We start from the raw sequence: 26774 nt of genomic DNA on the forward strand, positions 1-26774 counted from the left end.
CCTAATTTAAGGGTATTATGACAGCAAAATGAAGATTTTGCAAACTGGTTTCATTAAAGACCTTACCTCAAGAAATTCTTAGGCAATACTAGAGGCAGGGAACACGTAAAAGCAAATATGCAGGGAATAAATCAAAAGCATGTCTTGTGGTTGCTGTCATGAATAATAGGTCCCAATTAAAAAAATTAATTGGTTGAGAAGTCTGAACTGGTTTTCTTTTTTTGAGACATAGAAACACTTTTTTCTAAAAGTGTTTGCAAAAAGCTCATCCTATTTTTCACGTGTCTGGCATTCTCAACATTGTAATATACAAATGATTTTCCTTTCAAAAACTGTTACAGATAGACTAGCAAGTTTCATAACCTCCATTTATTTTTTTTAAAAAAGTAACACTACACATTATGCAGCCTAGGAAGATGATAAGAAACATTAAAACAGTCATATGAAACTAGAATCATTGGAATTTAGTTCAGGAGTAACCCTCCCTCATGTTCAAATTGTTGAATGCTTACTGTCAGGAACAGATTGCACATTGAGGTAATGTTATGTATTTCAGTTCTGTATTTCCTCTCTCTCCCCTTTCTACATAAATCAGTATTTCATTATCCTTTTGGAAAAAAAAAAAAGCTAATAATTTACAAGAAATGACAATACAATTGAATGCCATAATCTGGAGGAACCTAGATGATGGACCAGGAATTCTGTTAAGTTTTGTATGATCTTTATAAGTGCTTAAAGGTCTCCATTAACAATACTTTCCCTGGGTCTCAGCCAATTTAGAAAAAAATGTATTTTTTATAGCAATTAGAAGTCATTTAGCTGGCAGCAAGAGCAATAACCAAGACAATAGCTAGAGCTTAAGGGTCATAGACTCTGCAGGCACTGTATATTTATCTCAGTTTTTATTAAGATGACCTGGTTCCTAACTTCTTCCAGTATAACTTACACAAAGAGAACTTTATGGTAAAATTGAGACTGTTTCAAATCAAGAATGGATTTTCATTTATTACAGCTGAACAAACATTGGACATTATTCACTAAAACCTAAAAATACTTATGGAACAACTGCAATATTAAAAGCTTTAAATTATACTTGGAACAGGTCTGTCCTGTCATAGTCTGTAAAGGAAGGAGAGGTTAGACAAACATTTTAGCATTTTTTTTTTCTACTGTCACAGGCTTACATTTACCTTTTAATAAAGATTTCAAGCAATCTAGGTATAGAAATGCTTTAAAAAGTAATGACAAATATTGTACAATGGTACTGTTTTCCTGTAGCATGGTAAATGGGTTGGAGCAAAGTTGTGTCAGTGTATAGTATTAGAAAGTGAAAGAATTTAGTTACCATAAGCAATGCCAGAGATTTCACTGATCAAGAAAAAAGCCGCATGAGTCAAAGGAACATAAGAGAGTGTTCCATGCCTTAATATCTTGCTTTAACTACTGCAATTTACACAACTTGCATTGCTGAAGACAAGTGACTAAAAAAATTGTGTTAATTTATCTGAGCCCTGTGTCTTTTTGCATTGTATCTTTCCACTAAATGCATCCATGTTCCTCTCTTATGTGATTCACTTCAACTTTTTCCTCATATCTTTTCACACTTGTATAAAATAACTGTCACTGTTTTGTGAAATGTATCAAAACTGAATGGATTGAGGGAAGAAATCATTATCTATAGTACTGGGAACAACATCACAAACTGCATAACAAGCAGAATTATATTATTCTCAAGAATATGGTGGAAAGAAGGGAAAAGCATGAAGCGAGCGATGAAATCTGCCAGACAGAAGGCACGCAGTGTGGCAAAGTGACCTATGGCTTTGGGAATTCAAACTTAGGTTGCTGTGTGTGTAGTGGGAAAGAAAAATAATTTGTAAACCCAAACTTTTGTTGTCTCTTTTGTGCCTGAGAATTTAAAGAATGATCGAACAATGTTGTTGAGAATGACAAAGAAACACAGTATGGAACCCAGATTAATCTCTCAGAGAGCACAAGATAAGTATGCATATTCTTGGTGCTGACTGCCCAGAAAAACATAAACAAACTTTAAGGACAGGAAGCATTGACACCAAGATAAAGAGATTGCTCAGATAAGGAAGTAAGCAATATATTGCTACTAATTCAAACCAAAACAATTTTAGTTGAGAGTGTGCAACTTCTATATCCTACAGTGATTCCTAAATCATCACTTTCTTGCCCTCTCAATTCTCATCTGCAGTGCTATATTTGCTTCCTTGAAGACTGTGTGTGAGGCACAACCCTGCAAGACAGCATCCTTCACATGTCCCTGGCCCTCCATGCTCTGGCACTTGCTCTGGCCTCTTTTTGAAGGATTCTTGCAGAAAGCCATTAGCCATTTCTTCTGCTGTTGACATTGTTGCTCTGAAGCTTACAAATTCAGAGCAAATCAGCCAGACCACTACTCCTACAACCAGCAGCAACAGCACACTGCAGTATGCATTATTACCACTAGCTTTACATTGATCTTTTTGTGTGATTTCTAATCTGACAATATGCTCAGCACAGTGCTATTCCTGAGTAAATTGTTATGATATATGGTAATATATGGGATGTATGATATGGTATTTTACATATTTTGACTGCTACAAATGCTTGCTTTCTAATTGCTTTTTTGGATTCCCACTAGAATGAACATATTCTGTCATTTTTTTATGTAAGAAAATATTCCTATCTTTTGATAAATGGAGGAATTTTACATACTTGCTATAATGGATTAGAAACGTACCCACTTTAAGGAACAATATTATCATGCTTTAGAAAGGTAAGCTATACATAAGATGGGTTTTAATACTGTTTTGTACATCTTTTAAATTCAGTTGTAACACAATCTCTGAAAAGTAAGTAAATGAGAACAAAAGATCTCAAAACGTTCTCCATCCTCACTGTCAGTTAAAAGATGCCACTGATTTTATTAATTTCATCCAGCTGTTTATATTGCTCAAATACTCATAACCACGGCTTAGATGGGACCACATTCTCTGGTATGCTGCAGAAAAATAGAGTCAGTAGAAAATTTTAATTTCTTGAAAACATGCATCATATGCCAGGAGTCCACCTCTTTGTGAATACAACTCTTGATTGTATTCCCACTTGCAACATTTATTCCCACAATGAAGGGTAACATTTAAAAGGAGACTTTCTGCAACATCTGTAGTATGTGGTCTGCACTGTGATCAAACCCTAGCTAGAAATGCTGCCTATGGTCATCATTTGGAAAATTATTGTGATGTTATTAGTTGCATTGCACATGGTATATGAATTGACTTAACTGAAAGATAAGTGAAACTGCTTTCAGAAATAATCCAAAGTATTTATTATTTGCAGGAAAACACAGCCTGATGTATGCTTTTGGGCTATCTACTGCACTTTTAAATAGTTTTTAGTTAATTGGTTTACTGTATAAATTTGAAATAGAGTTAGTAAAAAGGCACAGTGCATTGTGCTTATCGAATTGCTATAATTTGTGTTAAGTATAGTCAAGCAGGACTGACAGAACCAACATGTGATTGATTAAACGTCCACTGCCATTATTGTGAAGCAGTGATTTGAAAATCACAGGCTGAAAAATATAGTACTTAAATACAATATCTCCTAGAAAACAGTCTTTGTTTTCTAAATCTACACAGAATTCTAATACAAACTCTCTCTTCTCCCTAAGTCTTCTTAAATCTGTAAGGACTATGTATGTATTTAGTAAAAAGATATGACACAATCAGTTATTTTTGAGCATTTGGATCATTTGAACTGCCAGGTTTGGCAATATAAAATCATTAAAGCCTTTATGTAAATTTTTAAATAAGGACAGATTACTGGAGGTGGGAAAAGACAGACCTAGAAAATGTCGCAAACTTTCAAAAATATTACAATTTCCCCAGTATTTGTGACAGATTATTTGTTGGCTTTATTGGTTAAATTTCTAAATACATGCCTGAAAAAATCAGAATCCACTATTATAAAAAAAAAAAAAATCTTCAGCATCATTTCAGCTAGAATGTTTCTGCATCATAATGCTCCAATTTACTCCTGTCCTTTCTTTTAATGAAGTTGAAGCATTTCCTGACTGAGCAATGCTGTCCAGTTAGTTTTAGACCTTGCCATTCTCTGTTCTATTCTTGAGTGTATGAAAAGGGGAAAAATCAATTAGAAGAAGTTCCAGGTTTTGTCACAGGAACTGAAATGGGTGCAGAACTGAAATATTTATTCCGATTGTCATCTTTAAATAGGTAATGAAGGTAAGAGAGTGCCCTAAGGGTATCTTGCAGAAATGCATTTGCTGCACGTTTTTAATTGCTCACTAGATGGCAACATTGCCCTGCTCAAATTTAGCTGTAAGGCTGCAAACGTCTGCCCTGCAAAATTTGACTATCACCTTGGTAGGATGGATATTAAAGTATGGCTTAGAAAAAGAGGTGAAGAAACATTACATAGGACTTCAGTCACAAACCTGCCATTTCTGCTTCACTGTGTGATAGGCCTTGTAAATGGAACACCAAATGTAGACGTTAATATCACCTTAGGTAGGAGTTTTAGATAGGGGGTTTGTGGGATTTTGACTGTGATGGTCCTTACAGTGCCCCTTCAAATACCATCTAACTGACCAATACAAGTTCAGCAAACTGTCCGTTAACACTTGATTTGGCATGGGGAACAAATCCTGGAGATATTGAGAAGGGAGTTAAAGAGTAATAATTAAAAATGCTTATTGCATTGGAGAAGAGCTTTTGCAACCCTCAACAGTAAGACACAGAATACTTTAAAGACATCAGTCTGATGCTGGTATGTATATTGCCTATGCAACATACAGTGTTGTGGATATTGACAAACAGTACAGGTGTAGAGGAATAAATTGAATTCTTCTGACCTTAGTTGGAAGATTTCTACTCAAAGAAGAAAGGTATGGGATGGAGTTTCATAGATATCTTCAGCAGAGAAGCCGAGAATGTTTCCAGGTGAAGAACTCCCAGGATGGAACAGTGAATAAACCAAATGCTAAGCCCTCACTTAAATGATATGGCAATAATGGTCCTGAGAGGAATGTATAAACCCAGCTAAATTAAGGCTTATATATCACAGCATATCATTTGCAGTTACCCAGGTTTTTTAATTTTTTTTTCATACCTATCCTAAGCCCATCTCTAAAACTTTTGAAGGTTTTACTTTACTGTCATTTTCCAGTCAATGGGTCAGAGTCAAAAGAGCTGTGCATTGTGGTGGATTTAGCGAGTAGGGCAGGTGTTGCCTCCTCCAGTTCTTATCATGTGCCTGCACTAGTGAGCTATTGCCACCTTAGGATACACACAGCAGAGCAGAATCAGAGGAGTATGGAAAAGTGAATATCAAGCCCTAGTAATTTAACTTTAATTTTGGTAGAAATGTAAGATCTCCAAATCATTGTGTACCTTCAAATAGTGGTGATGTTGAAGCAATGCCATGTAAATATACATAACATTTTATTTTCCCCCTGTGTTTTTAGGATCTGGGCTCCATGACCTCCTATATGCTTTGGAGGTGTCTTATTGACTACCTAAACAAATACGACTATGGGGCGCTCTTCAGTTTGACCTGGTGTAAACCCTGAACCAATGTATTTTCTCCACAAAAGTGTTCACTAATAATTTTTTCTTATCTTTAAGAATAAAGCTCAAAACCAAATCTCAGTTGGTAATTTCAACTGCAGTCCAGCCAGGGAAACCTTTCCATTTTTTTTTTTTTACAGACTAATATCTGAGCCATGTATTTTGTGAGGAAAATGCAATGCCCAGCTCCGGGACAGACAATATTATGCATATATATTTAAACAAAATGATCTTTCATTTGACCAAGTCTAAAAATAAGTCTTTAATACCTACTAATTTAAAACCACATTTAGAAGCAAGCATTGCTGTTCCTCTATGAGGCTAACAGGGTCAGGAAATGGAGCTCCCTTCTCAACTTAAGGATTTCCCACGCACCAGCTGACCTCCGCCACTCTCTCTGCAAGGAGAAAGTTGTTCTGCAAATGAGCAAATTCTAACTTTCAACACAGTGAATGGGTTTCACTCCACAATCTGAGTGCCCACCACAGAATAAGGAATTTCTGCCTCCACAGATGTGCAGATGGTGGGAGATCAGGGAGAAACAGGACTGTGCCATGGGGTCTCTGGCAGCATGCATGATGTCTTTCACTCTGGCAGTGTTGCTGGCTGGCAGGACACTCTGAGTCATGCCACATGTGGATGGAAGGACAGGTAGAGAAAGAACCTTCCCAACTCATCTGGTAGCTGCATCTGACCTATTTCATACTCTGCCCACCTGGCTATAAATTCAGATCAAGTCTCCATTAAGACGCCTTGTGCTAAGGACGAAAATACCTCCCTTAAAAGGAACAGGAGCTTGCCTGGAAATGCAGCTGACACCAATTGGAGGCTCTGCTCTGTATGTTTATTCACAAGCTTTGAACTGATTTCATCATGCTTAGTGGTGTGGGTTTGTGTTTTTTTGTTTGGTTTTTTTTTTTTTTTTTTTTTTTTTTTTACTTCCTGATAGGAAGCTACCTGATTTTATTCAAATTTTCTCCATTGTGAGTTCTGGAAGTTACAGGAGAAATTTGTGCTCGTATTGGAAACTACTTATTATACTTAGCCCTCTCTTCCATGGAGGATACTACCTATCCTGCTTCTCATAGTGATCAGATAATATCCAGTTGTTCTCTGGACTAGTCAACTAATTTGGACGAATATACTAACACTAAATATGAGTGAAGGAGCCCTATATAACTTCAATTTGTCAGCACCTTTTTCTTCTGTACCTCTTTCCTGGTAATCAGAGATACTAGTAAGCATGCAAATGCAGGATAAGCTGTATTTTCCTTGCTGTGCCATTCTAATATGACGTGTCTGATCATTTGCTGTGTAAAAATTTTGAATTTTAAAATTGATAAGTTGAACAATTTTCATTTCCACTATAAAGTCCAATGTGCAGGAAAAAGAGCACTTTCACACTCTAGTTAAAAAATAGAAGTGTTAAAGATTAAAGTAGTCCTGACCATTTTAATTCCTTTTTGGTGAAATTAGAAAACAAACATGTGAAAAACAGAATGTAAATAATGTATGAATTATAGAGTATCTTAGAAAATACTTTTATAACTGAATCAAATTGACAGGCAAATGAAGATTTGTTATTTGGATTTCTCAGAGAAATCTTTGCTTGCCTGTTGGATAGCAAGCAAAAAGCAAACACCAAAGCAATTTATGCAATTGCAGCAAGTTGTTTAGTCAGGTGCAGCAGGGACTATTGTTAGAACTTGTTTTACAAGCATCTAACATTTTCATTAATAATCTGAGAGGGTTCACAGCATGCTAATTAAATGAAGAGAGAATTCTAAATTGAAAGAAGTTGCAAAGCATCAGTGAGGACTGAGACATAACACTACTGGACTAAAAAGGTTAGAAGAATAAAAGAGAGAAAATGAGATTCAAACTTGGAAATGTGTGGAGGAATTTCTATCTGATAGAGGACACCTGTGAACAGTGAACAATCCATATTTTGAGAACTAATGTGCGGATTGTCCTTCAGCAGTTCTCAACTGTGAGAAAAGAAGAAGAAAGAATGCTTACATGATAACAAACTCGAGCAAGGAGGAGGCTGAAGTAGTATGTATGTAGTATGTAAGGCTGATTGCAGAAAAACGCAGCTGGCTTTTACAGAATGGACCAATTAGAAGTAGTGTAAACATGCTAACTTTGCTTCTGATTATAAAAGTCTGATGCTTGTTAGTAAAATTGGAGTTATGACCTAACCATACTGGTGTCTGTCATTTCTCCGGTGGTGCTCTCTCCGACAGAAATGTTTGGTCAGAGGTATCCTAATAAAAACTATTCTATACAGGAGTGAGAAATAAGTTAAGCAAGTGCATTGAAGGAGTGGGTGAACCAGATATTGGTTGGTATGAATCTGAAAAGACTACTCTGATTCTTGGCTGCCTATGAAGAAGTCTGTCCCTTGGTGAGCTTACAGTAACTTTTATGAGCTCAAGGATGGAAGGAGTCTCTTGTATTTATTTACAAGGAAAAAATTTAAGATGGTTGCACTCAAGATCAGACAAATGGCAAATGAGGTTGTGCTTGAAAAAATATATGCATTTGAAGAATATAAAGATCAGAAGAAACCTAAGACTGGAAATTTGAATCTGGTAGAACATTTTCAGTGAGGGAAAAAATTAACATAATCTGGGAAGTCTAAAGCAATGGTTTACCAGATAAGGTAGTAGAAATAAATTTCAATCAGGCACAGGGATCAATGCAGTATAGCTTCTCTACCTCCTATATTTTCTCTATGATTTCATCTTACAGTTAAGGCAGTAATTTCTGTTTAATCTAAGTTGATCTTATTCCCAAATCTCACTACAGTAAGATACAATGCTGCAGTGAAATGTAAGCATCCAGTGCTTAATCAATGAATCTTAGTGCTAAGAGTTTTCCTGATCTGACTCCAAGACTGCAGCTTTACAGATGATTCAACAATGCATTGCAGCATTTAGACACATTTTCTGTTTGTTTTAAACACAGAAAATATCATTCGCCTGTGCACTAATTCCATTATTTTATGGTACATCTCTTCCATCTTTTCAGTTGTGTCAGTTGACCCATTACACTACATCGTCTCTCACTAACACCCTTACCTCCCTGCTGTAGGTGCCACAAATGATGTAAGGCAGTACTTGGGTAAAATCCTAGCAATTTAGGAGCTCCATCTCCAATTTCAAAAGGAGGCGAGGTAAGTCCCAGAACCTGAACTTTGTTGTTAGCTGTGAGAAGGGCCCTTTTCTATGTCCTGCTCCTTGTGTTCTGCAGTTGTCCCTGCTTTGTGTTCTCCAGAAGGGAAAGACTGGCCAGATAACATAGAAGACAAAAGACTGGGAAATGTGGGCTGAGTTTTAGGACTGGCTGGTGTGGAGAAAAAATGAGGGAGCATGGACATGGATCCCGGGGTATAATGTTAGGCCTGTTGGGGCAAGGCAGCCTGAGCTCTAGTTATATGGATTTAATGCACAATCAAGACCAGAGTCAGAGCCATGGTTAAAGCAGTTGCTGTCATGTAGACAGCAGGCCGCTTTCTGTTCCCTCAAGGTCGGACTGTTTTCGGCTAAAAGTGGAAAACAACTTTGTGCAAAAACAAGATGGGAAAATGTGAGGGAGCTTGCTTATAGCAGAAACTGCAAGTAAGATGAACATAAGAATGTAATCTACTAGCTGCTGTTGCTGAGCTAGCTTTGAAGCTGCTGTGTATATAAGTTAGAGCCTGCTCTCAATAAAGAAGAAGATTTCTGCTATCACTCACATTGAGTAGGACTGATTTCTTCCCACTCAGCTGAGAATCAGACCCTGGGTTGATCGCCGCATGAAGTAGGCTTGGAGCTGGTTTTTCAGGCTTCGAGCCTGGGTTTTTCAGACTTTGAGTCTGGTTTATTTTTCAGGCTTCGAGCCTGGTTTCAGGCTTTGAGCCTGGTTTTCAGACTTTGAGTCTGGTTCATTTTTCAGGCTTCGAGCCTGGTTTTCAGACTTCGAGTCTAGTTTTTAGGCCAAGAGCCGAAAACTTCACGGCAGGCTGGTTTAGGACTAGGAGAGCAAAAGAATGGGTGAAAATTTAAGAATTATGCACTAGGTCCAAGTCATCCTGAAAGAGAGAAAAATTACATTATTCTCTAGAGCTCCATAAGTCAAAAGACCTCATGTATTTCAGTGAGATTGTTTAGCCACTAAGGACATAGTCTTGTGATCATATTCTCTCTTTGGGCTCACTTCTATAACCGAGATCAAACCCTAATTCATGGATTATCAGATTTCTGATATCTCCTCTGACTCTCTCTGGAAACACTTCCCTTTGGTAGAGGGTGCTGCAGTGAAACAGCTCTTACGACTGTTTAAATTATTTCTTGGCTGATTTGCAGTAGTGTGAATCACAATTACAGGACGGACTTTTGCACAAGGCAGTGTGAGTAATGTTCATTCAGCCACAACAGTCAAGAGGGAAGCTGGAGCCTATGTTATTCATCGATCCTCTGAACTGCTATGCTGTGGGTATGGGACTTCACTGGAGAACAGCTGAGGCCAAACATGGTTAAACAACACATCCCATTAAATAGAGAGGCAGAAAAGCATTAACTTTGGCCTGTGCAATTTGTAACTCAAACTCACATTTTGTTACACAGCTTCCTGAACGTGAGCATCCACGGGTAGAAAACGTGCTACGAACTCTAGATGCACCTTCATTTTTTTTAATCAAATAGTAACTACCACATACACCTTTTCTGCAATACATATCAAATGCATGACACATCTACAGGGCCCTCAGTAGATCTGAGTACACAGATAAATTTACACATCTCAGTGTACATCTATGAGGGAGCAAGGCCAGGCCAGAACCATGGACAGTTTTTACGATGCAACAGTAATTAATTTATGATGGATGTTCTTGAATACTATCTCTTTTTTTTTCTTCCTTCCATCTTTTTAACTTCCACTAACAAAGCATTACCCTTTCATTAGATTCTCAACCACAATTGGTTCTGTATACTTCACTTGTTGAGATGGGAAGAACCTAATTAGGACATCAATCTTCTTTCATGTCCTTTCTTTATGATAGAAGTAGCACTTCCAGTTGCATTGGAGAAGTATGACTAGAGGCATTAGAGGAACAGAAATCCTCCTTAGAGAAAAATCACTATTAGCTGCTACCTTTCAAACAATCTCATCTCACAGAGAGGTCTGTTTTCTACTTTTCAAAGAAATCAAGGGACAGGTTCTCCAAGGCATTCAAGCAGAGGAGTAGGAGTATCCATGCAACTACAGTCAGTGCTTGTGCATCTCACAAATGCAGTGAAAAAATGCTCTGCATGTACATTCACACACCAGAAGTAGCAAGCTAGTGCGTTTTTGACAATAAATACACTCAAATTAGCTGCCATGGGGATTCTGGGTGTTGACAAGAATATGGATGGCTAGCTGAAGAGATCATTTAACCCTGGTAGTAATGAGTTCATTTGAAACAAGCTCCCCGCTACTAATTATCACATGGTTCTGATTGATTTATCACCTGCTTTGATGCCCCTATTTCATAAACAGAACATGAACTGTTGAGTTTAAGGAACTGCATAATTTGCAGATTTTGGTAAGAACAGAATTGCCTTGATTTTGTGTCAATTGTTGCCAGACTGATTTTCTTTTCTTTACTCTTTGTATGTGTGTGGACATATTACACGTATGTGAACATTGAATTATTGTGTATATGTGTATGGAATGCCTATATAATATTTTAACAAAGACAGTATTGCAATCTAGCTTTTATATATATATAAAGATACACATTACACTAAAGGAATAGGAGTTTTCCTTACCTATTTCAGTCATGGATATCCCAGGAGCTAATTGCCCATTGTTGAAAGAGCTATAGGTAAACAAGTTTGGTACAGAAGTGAGGTCATAGATAGGTTCCTGCTTTATTTGTTTGATTCCAGTCATGTCTAACCCAGACTGGTCTGGGGAAGGCTGGGCAGAATCCACGTTATAATAACCCTCAGACTTTGGCAGGTCCATGACGTGCCCATTTGAGTAGGTGGTGCCAGTTTCATTATTCAGGTTGCTTAAGCCATTGCTGATGCTGTTGCTGTAAACCCTGGCAAGGGCTTCTGCCTCACTGCTCTGCTGTTGCCGTTGCTCCTGCAGTCGCTGCTGGTGCTTCTGCACTTCAGCGTACAAGCTATCCCTCTGCTTTTTGGACATTCTTCCAAACTTCACAGCTGGAAAGCAAAGCACAAAACGAACTATTGTCATCTTTCTTTTTTTTCTTGATTCCTCTTGACCCCCCACTCTTTTGATATTTACTTTCAGCATTACTTTTGCTGTGAAACTTGTCATGTTCTGTGGAAATGAGAAAGGATTCAAAACATTACACCACATGCACAAAGGAAAAAGTATTGCATGCTTGGATTTACAAGGTGATAACAATGACTCCTATTTGACAGGAGTGTCTCAGTCAAGCAATGCACTTCCCACTGTGAATGTTAAAAAGACCATGCATCCTCTTATATCTTTGTGTTCACTGAACAACTCAGAGCTGTATGAAATGTACAGTCCGGAAATGTGTATCCCATGAGATTTACTAACTTCCCACAAACCTTTAAACAGTGCGCTAACAGGATTAGTACTTGGGATGAAAACAAGCCCTAAAGCCTTATTATCGCGTCCTTTCAATGAGGTGTTATCTTCACACTTAAAAAAAAAAATCTCACAGGTTAGAGTTAGAAGCTAGAGGAAAATGACAGATTTGAAGGTAAACAGCACAAATGAATGTCATCTTTTCCACAGAGGAAAGTCTCAGAGATTTACACAATCAATTTACATAATCTCCATGCACAAATCCATGCATTCCTTCTATGAGAAAGGGAAGAAAATATCAGAGTGTAAACAACTGTACCCAGAAACAGGGTTCATTACACTGAGACTGAAACTTTCAAAAATGACAGGCTGATTGCTATGGAACTAGGAGGAGTAAATCCACAGTGTGCCTATACTGTGGGTCATAGCTGATTTTCTCTCCCCCTACTTTCACCTGGGTAGATCTTGGGATCTCATAGCAAAGGTAGCTGTTAATTGTGCTCTAAAACAAACGAGAGATATATTCAGCACAACTTATCAGAGCACAGATAAGAGGACATTGCTCTAGAAACACTGGTTTCTACATATTACAAGGTGTATTTTCCAATGCTGAGTATTTCCAGTCTATCTGTAATTTGGATCAATTCCGAGTCATCACATTTATTAGCACAGTATGGGCTTGGATCTCATGTTTTCTACCCCATAGTTCAGCTATAGTCTTTGAAAAGAGACTGAGCATACATGTGCGTATGAATGTGAAAATCTTCATGTGGGAAAAAGAGCAGAAAAAAAACGGTAAAATGAAAAGGCAGTGTCAGAACACCAAGGATATAGAAGCCTCTTCAGTTTGTTTGCATTTTTTTACACTAGGAGTTTTTTACTTCTCTTGCTGCCAGTCTCAGCTTACTTGTAGCCCTTCACACAGGCTGAAAGCTACCTCACGTGAACACGGCCTGCCCCTGTAATCACTCTGTAGTGCACCACACACCCTTATGGACAATATACAGTAACTGTCTTTTGAAAAATGCGACTGTGTATTTTCTTCAAATTTAGGGCCTCAGTAATAAAAAAAAACACCCACTGTTTACTCTCATTATATATTCATTAATTGGATTCTCCAGCTGCTGTCAATTAGCATCCTGCCTCTGCATGATAAAAATGAATCTGCTACATGGCTGAAAGGTAAAAATAATATTCAATTTATCTGTTTTAGAAAAATCCATACAGCCCACTTGCAAGAGCATTTAATATCGTTAAGTATAAACAGTCTTACAAAAACAATGAGAGAAGAAAGCGATGCTGTCAGAAGAATCACTCCCTTTGTGTGTATGCAGTGGTCCCTGAATTATAGGTTGGGAAGAAAGTGCTGTCAGTCACATTAAGATGTGCCTGTGATACCTCAAATCATTGTAAGATAATTTTAGGAGGACAGCATGTGCTGCTAAATAACTGAAATGTTACTACTTTAATCTACTTCAGCAAGAATCAGGAGCTAAGGCATCAAGTAAACTGCATACTAGGACCAAAAAGAGTTCATGGATTAAAGGCTAGACTGCAATCCCCATCCCAGACTGGTAAGACTGGTGAGCAAGTTGCTTCAGTGAGACATGAGAGACAACGAGGTAGGAAAAGACTTGTTACAGTCCAAATTTAAAGTAAGTTTATAATCCTTGGATTTCTTGTTCTTTAAATAACTCCTCCATCAATAACTGTTCATTTTAAATGGCACATTTAGTGTAAACTTTCTAAACCAGAAAACTGCTGCCAGGGAGTCAAAATTAATATAATCTGCTTTCAAAACCATAACATTGCCTTCTCATTCTTTCTAACCATTTAAAACAGGTCTGTGAGGTGAAATCCCCCTGCATGAGCAGTGTTGGCTGGGCCAGGTCATCTGTGGGCAACCTTGCCCAAGCCCCCCACCGCCTGCAGCTCTGGTGTGATGCATGTTCTCAGCCTGCTGATCACACCACAGCTTGGAAGGTGGAACAGAGAACTGCAAGGACCAAAGAATCCTGCTGTCAGATACTCCGTGGAGCTTTCCTCTGGTATAGTTTCCATTTTCAGTGGTAAAGTATAAAATGTTTCCTCTGTAGACCCAGGTAAGAGACATTAGGCAACATACAAGTAAAACAAATGTTTTTCTGGCAATGTAAAATATGTGATGAAGTGTGGAACAAAGCAAACAGAAACAGCTAATGTTATCAAGGCATAAATTTTGTCTTCACTGCCTACTTAACTGTCTCAGACCTTCAGAGATCTGAAAGAAAAGGATGTTTTAATATATCAATATTTAATTTTAAGACAAATGTTGGTGTTTAATATAAGAAGTAATCTAAACTGAAATATAAACACACCTTTCCAGAGGTGACATTTTTGTGCTTTTGATCAGAGTCATGCATTTCACTTCTGACTCATAGAATCATAGACTCCTTCTATTCCAAACTAATACTTGCTCTCCATTTTTCGATTTCCCCCTCCCCCATGAAAATAGCCTCCTTTGTTAACTGAATGGCAAAGATCTGTGTCTCACAATGCATGTATTACAAAGCAAGGAGCTTCTCCTCTTTCTTTTTCCAGAAATCTACAGGGAGTTAAAGTAAGTCTGCAGTGAAGAAGAGTTTCAAAGGGTTGAGGTGTGAAGCAGGAATCTGACTCCTTACCATCTCGAGACATTCCCAGGGCAAGACATTTTTGCAGTCGGCAGTGTTGGCAACGATTTCTGTTGGTTCTGTCAATTAAACAGTTTCTCTGCCTTGGGCAGGAGTAGGAGGCATTGTTCTGCTGACTCCTCCGAAAGAATCCCTAGGGGCAAGAGAGCAAGACAGTCAGAGTATTATCATGTGCATATGTGCGCATGTACACACACAGAGAACCATGTAAATGACTACAATAAACTCTTACTCAGTGAAATGCTACTTATACTATGGCTTTGCAGATATATTGGCCTTTATAATGAAACTAAAGAACATTTACTTACAATAAGGACAGTTATGCTTTATTCTGTAGGATGTAATCCTCCTTCATTAAAATGCAAGCAATAATGTTAAAGAATACATTCTTATTCTGCAATAATGATGATGTATCATCTAATGCTTGCTCCTAATAGAGGAAAAGTTTGTCAGCATTTGTAAACAGAAGATGTAAATGCACTTGTTCTGACTATTTTCTTCCTTTAATGAAAGAGGCTGGTAATAACTGGCACTGGCTATGCATAGCATTAGAAGCTGAAGTCTGCTGTTCAATTTAAGCTGGCAAATGTTGATCTGATCTGGAGGGACCATAGACTTCAGGAGTGAAAAGTAATTTAAATTCAAGCATCACAAAAGGACTAGGGTTTAACGACTGTATCAAGTAAAGTCAATACACAAAGGAGAAAGCAACACCTTTAGACACTACCATGAGAAAGTAATGACATTTTCCATTTCAATGGAATATAACCTTATCCATTTTATCCATTTATGTTAAAATTTGCAGTGATCCTATCTCCTAGGAGTATTTGTTGTAGTTTTTTGTTTTGTTTGTTTTGTGGGTTTTTTTTTTTTTATTGGTCCTCCTGACCAGTTGTGAGTTATTTGGCTAAAAGGAACATATTAACCCATACCTAGGCCCTCGTGGCTCTCAGCTGCTATGATGGACATTGAGACTTATTGTTATGGTAGAAGTGTGCTGGCATGACAGAATTGAAACAAGGAATGAAACCATGGAGTGAGGATTAGAGAAAGAGAGGGAGAAGGCATTTTTTAAATACTATTTTCTTTCCTGTAAAACAAGGGACAGGAGGAACAGCAGGTACAGAGAGAAAGGAACAAAGAAAAGTTCAATGACCACTTAGGCCACTTCAGGCACAGGCAGCTGCAGAGTTGTGCACTGTGAGAGCTGAAAGATACCCTATCCACTGCAGGAAGTCGTGAGGGGAAAAAAGGGCAGAAAGCATCATTACTGCAGTTATGCCAGTCACCAGAAGTGATGCAAATGCTGTTGTGCCTTTCTGAGCTGGTTCTCAAACAGCTCTGAACAGAGCCAGAAATCAAGAGCTGGCTGAATTTATCAGGCAAAACCTGTGTTACCTCTGCACAAGTTGACAAGTGGTAATACTGAGTCATGGAAATTGCAGTAGCCATGTGTTTTGGGGAACTAAGAGTGGAAAAGCAAGAAGGCAACAGTGTCATTATGCTCAAATCACCTGTTACTGGTAGTGTGTGGCTTCTCATACAAGTCCTGGTGAACCTAAAGGGGATGGTATGGTATGTCAGTGACAACAGCTGATATGCATGGTGTCTCACCAAGGATACCAGCAGTGGTAGTTTCTGAGGACAGGCATAGACTCACTTCATCTGGCCTGTGCTGTTTTTATCAGTGATTATGGTACATCTGAAAACTAAATTAAGTTTTACGACTTGTGCTTTTGAGAATACAGATGTCGTGATGGGGATTTATCTGATCCTGCCTGACCAAAACTTTCCTGAGACTATGGAGGTGAGATTAATTTAAGGCTGGATGAAAACTATTTGCAGATAATTCTGCTCTATTTTTGCTGAACTTTACAGCCATTTTTTTTTTGACATGCAAATGATTTTCTGGTTTAAAGGTTTGGATTTTAGCAGCTCCTTCCTATGTAAATATGGATTTGAGAGAACAAATTAAATAATGTTAAAAAAAACCCCACAACCATGACTATGCCTTATCCTGTAATGTTGTGTTTTCCCATTAAGGTTGATTTCATCTCAGAGGAATTTGTTTGTTCCTTCTTTGCCTCTCTTAAGAAAAAAATGTAGGGTTACACAGCAAAATTAATTTACAACAGGTGACATGTTTCTGAGCAGACTTTTGTGCTCTTTTTCTCCTGCAGAAGACCTAAACATTTTATTACAGAGTATAGACAATTCCTTCAATTCATTTTTAGGAGATCTTCCTGTAACATTGGCTATATTTACTGACAATAATTCCATATGGAGAAGGCAGATGCAGCTTGTTACTGAGGAGCTTCAGATTTAAAGACAGATTTTCCAGTATTCCTAACTCTGACAACTCTTTCTGAACAAATCACTTCATCCATCCTCAATGGTTAGGCTGAGAAGGAAAACAGTCACATAAACTACTGCCTAAACCATTACAAAAGAGTGGCAAAAATACTTTGTTCTGGGAGTAGGCATGAAAGATCAGAAAAGGCTTCTCAGACGAAGTCATAGATGCTAATGGCAGAGCCATCATTTCCTTCAATAGGTCCAAGAGGTTTTTCTGTGTATGCATGAAACAGCAGTAACAGTTAAAATGCTGCTTTAGTGCTTACAATATACATTTGAAGCAGCATAATAATATAGGGACACAAAGCAAACACATTTCTTGTTCCTTAAAGTTTGAAGCACTACCTCTGGCAGTACAGTCCTTGGATGCTGTGTCCTGAAATGCTGCAGCTATCCAGTGCCTGGCTCAACTGTGTACACACTTCACACCTCTTTCTTCTCAATGTCTATCAATTAATTCGGATTTCTAACGAGTTCAGACAAAAGGAGTCAGAACTGACCTGTTACTAGTAGGTGGGCTGAGCAAATAGTTATTTAATTGCTGGGCAATGAAGAGAAGAGTTACACTGCTATAAGCTGCGCATACCTTAAGAGAGCTCTGACTGAGTCAATGTGAAAATTGACATATTTTTTCACTACTGGCTCACAAAACAAGATTAGAGTAATTGATTTGATACTGCAAAACTGGCACAAAAACAATAGGGTTAAAACTGTAGTAGGTGGAAGAGAATCTCTTTATCTCAATAAGCAGTCTGAACATAGAGTTGAACAGTATCATCTCCTCTTGAGGTACACACAAGCGCCAGCATTAACCTCAATCACATCTATAGGAGACTCTATCCCTAACTGCTCTGTGAGTACCAAGTACTGAACAAAATGCTAGTTTTCTGCTCAAAGCATTTTTTTCTCCTGTAGCTTTTGTGCCAGTTTTCAAGTATCAACTCAATTAGTCTAATCCTGTTTCATGTGATCAACATAAGATGCTTATTTTTAGTCCAGTGTCACAATAAGACAGTGACACACTGTGGGTTGTTCCATTTACAATTATTAACATTTCTGAAAGAAATCTGATCCTTGGCAATATATTGCTTCTCAATATGTTAGCATTAAAAGCTTTATCTGGGACATGGGTGAACCCAAATGTCCAGATTTTTCAGATGTTCTAAACTTTTGTAAAGCTTTAAGTAAACACAAACTTGACATTTCACTCTACAAACATGCAATCACTTCCAAAGGAACCTGTTTATGTGTTTCCACATATAAGAAATCCATCTCCATCTTAGCAATTTCACATTTACATTCAAAGCTGAAATACCAACATGTAGTATGAAATTTTCCATGAGTAATGAAGTAATTCTTTAGACAGTAAAATCACGTGCTACTTTTAAAGTTGAAGACTGAAGCCATCAATGTCTTGGATACGAGTCTGTTTTGTGTTATTTAAATTAATGTTTTGGATAATATTTTAATATGACTAATCAGCATGGAAGGGGAATTTTTCTCCCTCTTTTTTTTTTTTTCAATACCCTTAAATTCCCAGCAACTGCCCAATGATGGAGCCTATAAGGAAGTAGACAAAGGATCATTTTACACTACTCACAATGCATTTTTTCTTTTGGATGTTACAATTTGGCCTGCAGAGAATACAAAGAGGATAAAATAGAACCAAACTGACACCTGCAAACTTTTAAGATGTTGAATGACATGCCAACTTTTAATGCTACACAGATTGTTTAGGTAACAAGATAAGAAATCCGTCTCTCAAGCTAACTTAAGGTAGAATAGGTGTGACTTACAATTGCCAGCTTTGTATCAGCACTTACACTGCATCAGATGTGATTAATTCATGTTTCAAATGAGGAGATAACTCTAAAGTGTATTTGACGAAAAGGAAAGCAACTAGAAAAATTAGTCATAAAACGCATCTATATCAGCAATAGGCTTTACAGGTTTTGACACCACTTGCTTGAAAACCTGTAAGAGTGTATTATTGTACACAGATGCCTGAGGCTAATGCAGATGCTGATGACTATGCTGTATTAAAATCTCATACCTTGCAGCCTTCACATGTGATGACTCCATAGTGTATTCCAGAGGACTTATCACCACAAATTTTGCATGGTATCACTTCAATTTGTGCTGAAAAAGAAAAAAAAGACAAATATTTTGAGTACAGAATTCCATCTAATTTCTTTCTTTCTCAAATGAACATCTCAAACACTAGAGCTAGACAGTAGGCAACTTGTTCACCTTCCTGCAACTGCTTTGTATTGTACTGTGTGTTTCTGAACTTGTTGACTTCATGATCATTATTGTCAATGTCATTAGAAATCTTAAATAATTATCTAGATTGCTCTTTCTTATACATTTCAAATATTCACAACTTTTCATTTTGCTGAGCTAGAATTACATGCTATATTTTGATGAATTTTTCAAAGCAGCAGAGGTGATGAAGTTTTCATACCTTTCAGATTTCCTTTTCAAGACACACAAAGATACCAATCCTATTGGTTTGCAAATGATTATTTAACCTCTTCTCTTAAAGCTATCTGTTTCAGCACTGAATCATGGGCAGACAAGTCCCATAGACTGAGTATCAGTAGCCAAGTAGCCAGGGGCTGTGTTCTTGAAGAGGCAGGTAACATCTGAAAAGCTTTTCATATGGATATGCTTCAGATCCTTTTATAAACATAATGGTAATTAAATTCAGAGTAGGAAAACATATTTCACTATCTTCCATATTTTTTTTTTTGCTACCATAGCTGTTTAATTCTCTCAACTACTTTGAATCCTGTGTGTGTCTTCGTTGACAATGCTGTAAGAATGAATACACTGAAATTTGCCGGGAAGGATTCTGCCTTTATTCTAGGCAGGTGCTTTGAGAAAGAATGGAAAACATATTTTCTCTGCCTCTCATTTGTTTTCCTATATGGATGCATGCCTCCCTGCAATTCTCATGCCACATAGAAGTAGCATCATACTTGGTAAAGATCAGTACTCCTGGCAAGTGGCTTTACTCCTTCCCTAGGGCAACAATAGCAGCAGTTGTCTGCAACACAGGTTACTCATCACATCCTTGCATAGCAAAGCCAAGACTTCGTGTAGTATAGCTACCCTGATCACAAGGATTACTAACTTTTAGTACTTTAAATGAACAAATTAAACTCCAAAATCCATTGGGAAACATGGAAACAAGACTATTGTCTAGATGCTCATCCTAAGAAGAGTATCCTATTTTGAACCTGTGGGCAGCTAAAAATGTTATAAATGCTGGGAAAAAAACCATACTTTCAAATGACCATACATTATAAGCTAAGCATAAGCATGCTTGCAGAGTGAACATTGTGACAATGTAATGATATAGCCCAAATTTTGCCTTGTTCCTACCTGTGGTTAAAATTTATCATCCTTGGCAGAAGGCAAGAGTTTCCTAAGAGCTACCTTCCTATGATCATGTGGTTAAACAACTGAAACTCAGAACCATGTCCTACAGAGCCACTACACTTCTCAATGAAAGGTGCCTTGTCTCCCCTACTGTGCTAGCCCTCTGCTGAGGGTAGAGGCTTAACAAGGTAAACTCCACAAGGTGAATCCCAGCAGACCATCTTCTCTTGAAGGTTAAGCAATTATTCACTTGTGACACCATACCCGAAAGATACCAGAGGTCAGGAACATTCACGGATGTCTAAAAAGACTTTGCTTCCTCACTGTGAGCTCAATTTCCTGAGATGCTATCTTGACTAAGCATATTTTTAGGCAAGGCTTAGGCAAGTGAACCAGTTTTTAAACTGCATCTAATTCAGGATGGATAAAATTAACTTTATTGTGGGAAATAATAGCTTTTTAATATATTCTAGATGCAAACAACTCAGAAACAAGATCTTACCTGTCTTTGTACTTAAGAAACTTCATATCTAGAATGAAAATTTCCTGTTACCTGCAGTTTTGGGGTTAGCTTCTGTATCCCATCTTGATTTTGTGAAGTGGGTTGTGTTCATTTATTTTCCTTATTAAGAAACTAATATGCCTTAGCCACCCTGGACTGATAAATCCATAAAAAAAGAAGGCAATTCCTTACAGAAAAAATATCTGCAGTTCCTTGGCAATTGAGAGGATAGTTTGAGTAATTGCTCACAGGTCTTTGCTTGAGAGTCATGTGGAGGGAGCAAGGCTCAGCTCTGGGACCACATGCTGCTTTACGGTGACAAGCCTCAAAGACACATGTCAATGTCAGAGGCAAGAGCTACAGTGGGAATGTGAGGAGAACTTCAGGTAAAGACAAGAAAAAGGAAAGGAAAAAAAAAAAACCCCAAACCAATACTAAAATACTTCTAATATGACCTGTATATACAGTTTCTAACTGTGATAGGAACAGAGGCAGAAGAATTGATCCTGTGACATTCATCACATTTTGCAAAGTACATGTTACTGTGAGCAATCAATAATTCCATGCATGACTTGAAATTATAAACACTACTTTCATGGTAAACATTTGTGGATCAGGTCACTAAATGCTAAGGCTCTGGGCTTCAATTAATAGGAAATAAAGACTTCAGACTTGTGACTCATCAGTTCATTCAAACCCTTATTCCAAACTATCCATTCTATAAATTAGTAAATACAAGACATCTAGGAAATAGCTACCATGGCTCCTCAGAGAGCTCACAGATAAGACAGCATCTTCAGGAAACAGAAGGCATTTGAAAACTTTTGGAAAAGTAGACTCTGCTTCTGTCTCCCCGGTATTCTTTTTTGTTCATAAGACAGCAGAACAATTTAAGTATTTGTAACAGAAAACTTGAGGCATTAATTGTATGGGCTAGATGAAAAAGAAGCCACTGTATTCCCAGAAACCTCTTGAATTACTGTAATTAACACCCAGTGTACCAGGTTTCTTTTGCAGATTTAATGATTGTCAGAGGCTACTACACCTTTTTCACATTGTGTCTTTATTCAGTTGCCTATAATTTTATGTTGTTTTTCCTCTTCTCATCTCCTGTTAGACCAACAAATAATTTAGGGACCTGTATATCCTACCTCTCTTTAGAGCTGTGATTAAACAAGCAGTTTGCTTCTGAACTCCTTACCAGTGTAAAATGGATTGATTCAGTACCACTTCCTGAAAACTGAGGCAAAAATGGAATTAACTAATAATAGTGGAGTTGCCACAATAATAACTTCCAGCAGCACAGAAATAGAACTTATTTTCTCCCAATGTAGTAAACATGAGGAAAGAAGAGTAAAGCTACTTGTCTCCACTTTTAACATCCTTCCACTTGTCTTCTTACACATCAACTTTAGAAATGCAAATAAGAATAATGGTTCCTGCCTCTTTACAAGCAATAACACAGGTCTCAACAGTACATTTGGCCAACTTTTCAACAGGCACATTCAGTTTTCATCTGGTCTAGCAGTGTCTAATTCAACAAAAGCCTACAAAAACCACCATCATCTTGATAACTAATAAAACGTTTATAATGTTGGGGTACATGATGCATTGTGATTGCTCCTTATGTCCAACTGTATCTTTTCAGTACCATGGGGTCATCCCACCTCTCTGCTGCAATCATGTCTTATTTTATACTTGAGTATAAAGTTCTTTGGGGCTGGGAAGTTCCTCTAGTTTATATGGCACCTGATAAATCAGAATGTCTCAATGGAAATAAATTCATTCTACATGACTAGTAACAATATTCCATAGATACTGGGTTTACCACCTGTAACCTAATTAATTCTATCAAGAGAAGAACAAAGAAGAGTGGGATTCAATTAAGGAAGGAAATATAAAACATCTCACACACTTGAAATTAACAGCTGGATAAAAACAAATACATACTTAAAACTACTTTCAAACCAAGCATTAGCTATTTTCTCAAATGCTGCACCCAAGAGTGTACAAAATGTACACTGAGATGTTTTGGTTTTTTTTTTTTTTTCACTTTTCTTTTACCACCAAAAAAATTACTCATGGACACAAAATTTATTATCCTAGAAGCAGGGTAATAACCAGGTTTCAAGAGTTGTTAAATATTGGTAAAATGAAGATTAAATTTGTAAGGTTATATATGACTATGATTTCTCACTCCTGTAGCTTCAGTTCCAAGAGGAAAAAAGACTTGAGCTTTCACAATTTAATTCTTGATCAAAAATGGGTACTAAAGCATGTCGGGCATGAACTTTGAAGAGGAAGTCTCCTTTCTAATTTGTTGATCCAGAGGGATTGCACTTGGAAACATCAAGGCTAATCAGAGAACTGACAGCAAAAAAACCACCTCCTTCACCTTCCAATAATTCCTATTATCCTTAAGCTGCAGTTCTTTGAGAAATGCTAGTACATTGGTCCAGTTCACTTTCATGTTTGTGTCCCTAAGTGATTTCAAATTAACTATATTCAGCATTTTTATCTAGTTGCCGACTCTGCTTTTTAAAAACCCTGACTCTGTGAGTAAGATAGGCTTTTTTTTTTTTTTTCCCCTGCAAGTTACATCAATGGAAGTTTCCACTGTAAGGCTGTGAACTAGATCTTGGTATCTCCTTTGCCATAGGATTAGATATTATGTGGCTGCACAGTAAGAATTCACGTGCTTTATATTTGTATTTAACAATCTCAAAATACACAGCTGAGGATACTAGTTATGTTTTCAACCTCTCTCATAGCTCATGCAGTGAGAGCTACATAGTAAGCAATACCTCAGCAAGCTAATTAATGCCAGCTAATGTTAATTAATGTGTCTACAGTACATTTACTGTCAGTCATATCTCAAATGAGCCATTAGAGTAAGCAGATATGATGCAAATAACGTTTTCACAAAATCTTGGCATTTTCATACAATGATCTGCGCAGCCCTGACTGTGAGTTTGGACCTTTGACTTTGTCAGAGCTACAAAGACTATCAGGTTTGCTCTGATTCCAAAGTATACCAGTCCTACAGCTCATGTGCAGAAATGTGCCGATGCTGTGGAAGAAGAACTTGTATATCTATTTGTCTCACTGGGCATACACAGTAGATCTGATCTGTACATGATCTGTAAAACTTGTCATGAACTTCAAGGTAAGTGGTAGTCTTGGGAGTTGGACATTGAGAAATCTGGTAGATCACTGCACAAACCAGAAGAGTGAATCTTTTTTGTCAAAAAGATTGTTTTTCTCATAAATCCACTCACTTGTCAGGTCTGATATATTTCACAGTCTCATACTCTTAGACAAAGCTTATAATCAATGCCACTTGAACTTTTTTTTTTGTGACATGTTTTCTTTACCCTTTCCTATTTTATAATTTACTAGTGGAAAAAAAAAAGAAAAAGTATGGAATTGTAGATCAACTCTTTTTACAGATCAGCTCTGCTCTTTATTGCATGGATATTCTAAAGACTATTAGAAAAGAACCTTTTAAAAACTAAAGTTTAAAAAATATATCCTTTATGTGGTTACCCTGTGCATCCTTATTGTGTGCAATTAATTTTTTTTTTTTTTAAATAAAAGGTAAGATGAAGCCTTAGAAATATGCATGACAATGCATAGACTGATGAAAAGTTTCCAAATTACATGCCTTTTTGCAGATTTTGCATATGAAGGAGATATGTTTACATTTGCACGGAGGATATAGACTTTGGAAGACTTTGTATCTGTTTTATGAACATAATGATGTTTACAAATCACTGTCAAATACTTTGAAACAGGTAGATAAAGTAATATGAGTTTCAGTGGTAATGGCTGTTCCAGAGCCAAAGGTAATCTCCAAACTACTCATATTATCTGATCTCTTAGTATCGTATTGTTACATATTAATTTTGGAACAATTCTGGGAAGAATGATCTGCACATATTACTTGCCTTTACATTCAGCAGAGAAGGTGAAATTATAGGGAAAAATGTGAGCATGATAGAACAACTTTCCACCACAATAAGAACAGAAATAAGAAAAAATTGTTTTGTTCAAATGCCCTTTCTTTGTCTTCATTGGTGTAACTAAAATGAATCTAGCAGAGTTATTTAATAATTTATGAATAATACAAAGTTGCTATGCTTGTGATGGTCCAAAGATAAAGATAACATGAGCTTTTCAGATAGATGTAATAGTATCTTTTATTAGACCAAGAGATACCTTCTTTTAAAAATAAATGGTTTTGATCCCCTAGCTTTTTATCACATTTTAGAAGCATGGGACTTTGAGCTTAAAACACGTTAAAGATAGTTGCTAAGGATTGAACTTCATTATGCTAATCAATTAGAAAAGATTTGCAAGTTTGGATGATTCTCCATGGAGAAAAAGTAGTTGTGAAGAAGAGAACCCTGAAAGTCTTAAGAGCAGTGACATGCTGTTGTGAGATAATGGATATATACTTATATATATACTTATTTTGCATTAGTGCTCCTTTTTTCCTGCAGAAGTGTCGACTTAAATGAGTTCAAAAAAATTGTAAATCAACAGAAAATCTGGTTTTCTATGGAGTTATTATAAGACAGTGGTGGTGATACTGCTTCCTGGACTCCAAAAACCCTGTGCAACTTCTCTTGCATAGAATAGCAGTCTAATACTCAATGAAAGACCAAAAACTTAGGAAGATGTCAAAGACATCAACATTTCTTTATAGAAGATTGTTTGTTTATTTCTTTTGGAGAAGACAGTGGTTGAAATGCATTTCTTTCTTTTGGACAAGACAGAGTGGTTGAATTGCATAAGAAGCACAAATGTTTAAGGCTGTCCTAAATTTCTGAGATGGTTCATAGGCAGGAAAGGCAGCAGAAGAGAATAACTACCTGTACCCTCAGCAAGGTAATGATGGCTAACAAAGACAGGTATGATGAAGTGTTCAGATCCAAAAAGATGAAAATCAGCTCCTTTGTCAGAAGCTGTTGCTGAAAACTTGACCTCTGAAATGCTGTGCTCAAAGAAGTCAGAAAGGGTCAAAGGATCAGTAAACTTCAACAACTTACCTAGCACTCTGTAAATCTGTACAGAAGTCTCCCTTTCCTCTCAGTGGTGACTTCTCTATATAAATCTATGTACTTTTTTCCATAGTGACTAATATGCATGGAAATTATGTGTGTAGTGTCAAAGGATGGTGCTACAGTAAAGCAAGTTACCATACAACAGAAACAGGTTGCAAAACTGATGATTTGGGCTTCATAGGTGAGTTTAAGTCAGAGATATTTAATTAAATTCTCAAAGCCTTATCCTGGGCCCCATAAAGAACTCAAAACCTTGCCTTATTCACAGGAAAAGGTTTAAGTGTATAATAAATGCAGAATTACCACTATACAGTTTCTGCTTCCCTCCTCAAAGACTCAAGCAATGGTTCTGCTGATACTGCACACTTTCCCTAAAGAGATTATTATGGTAATCCCAAATATTATACCACTCAAGCTATCTTATATTTGAGCTCATCAGGTCCAATGTTCTGCAAATAATCTCTAGCAGCTTTAGCTAGTGTTTATGTAAGCTAGTCAGCATGGCTATATGAGTAGTGATGACCATGTTCAATGCAATTCTCTAAACTGCAAATGTGTACTTGCTCAAAAAACAGCAGCCTACATTGAAAATATGTTGTGTACACAAAGTTCCTTCCTATGAGAAGTACACTTAGTA

At 37.2% G+C, this 26774-nt stretch overlaps 1 protein-coding gene across 1 annotated transcript in view; it reads right to left on the reverse strand.

Moving 5' to 3' along the window:
• The window catches only part of RORB (RAR related orphan receptor B), a 57065-nt gene that overhangs the window by 17251 nt on the left and 13040 nt on the right, over positions 1 to 26774 (reverse strand). The window contains exons 2-4 of the mRNA XM_010200906.2: positions 19239 to 19324; positions 14822 to 14963; positions 11399 to 11800 (exon numbers count right to left, since the gene is read on the reverse strand). Coding sequence (XP_010199208.1) covers positions 11399 to 11800; positions 14822 to 14963; positions 19239 to 19324 — 630 coding nt within the window. The remainder of the gene's footprint in view (positions 1 to 11398; positions 11801 to 14821; positions 14964 to 19238; positions 19325 to 26774) is intronic.

This window comes from Colius striatus, chromosome Z, assembly GCF_028858725.1.
Source record: "Colius striatus isolate bColStr4 chromosome Z, bColStr4.1.hap1, whole genome shotgun sequence".
Classification (NCBI taxonomy): domain Eukaryota; kingdom Metazoa; phylum Chordata; class Aves; order Coliiformes; family Coliidae; genus Colius; species Colius striatus.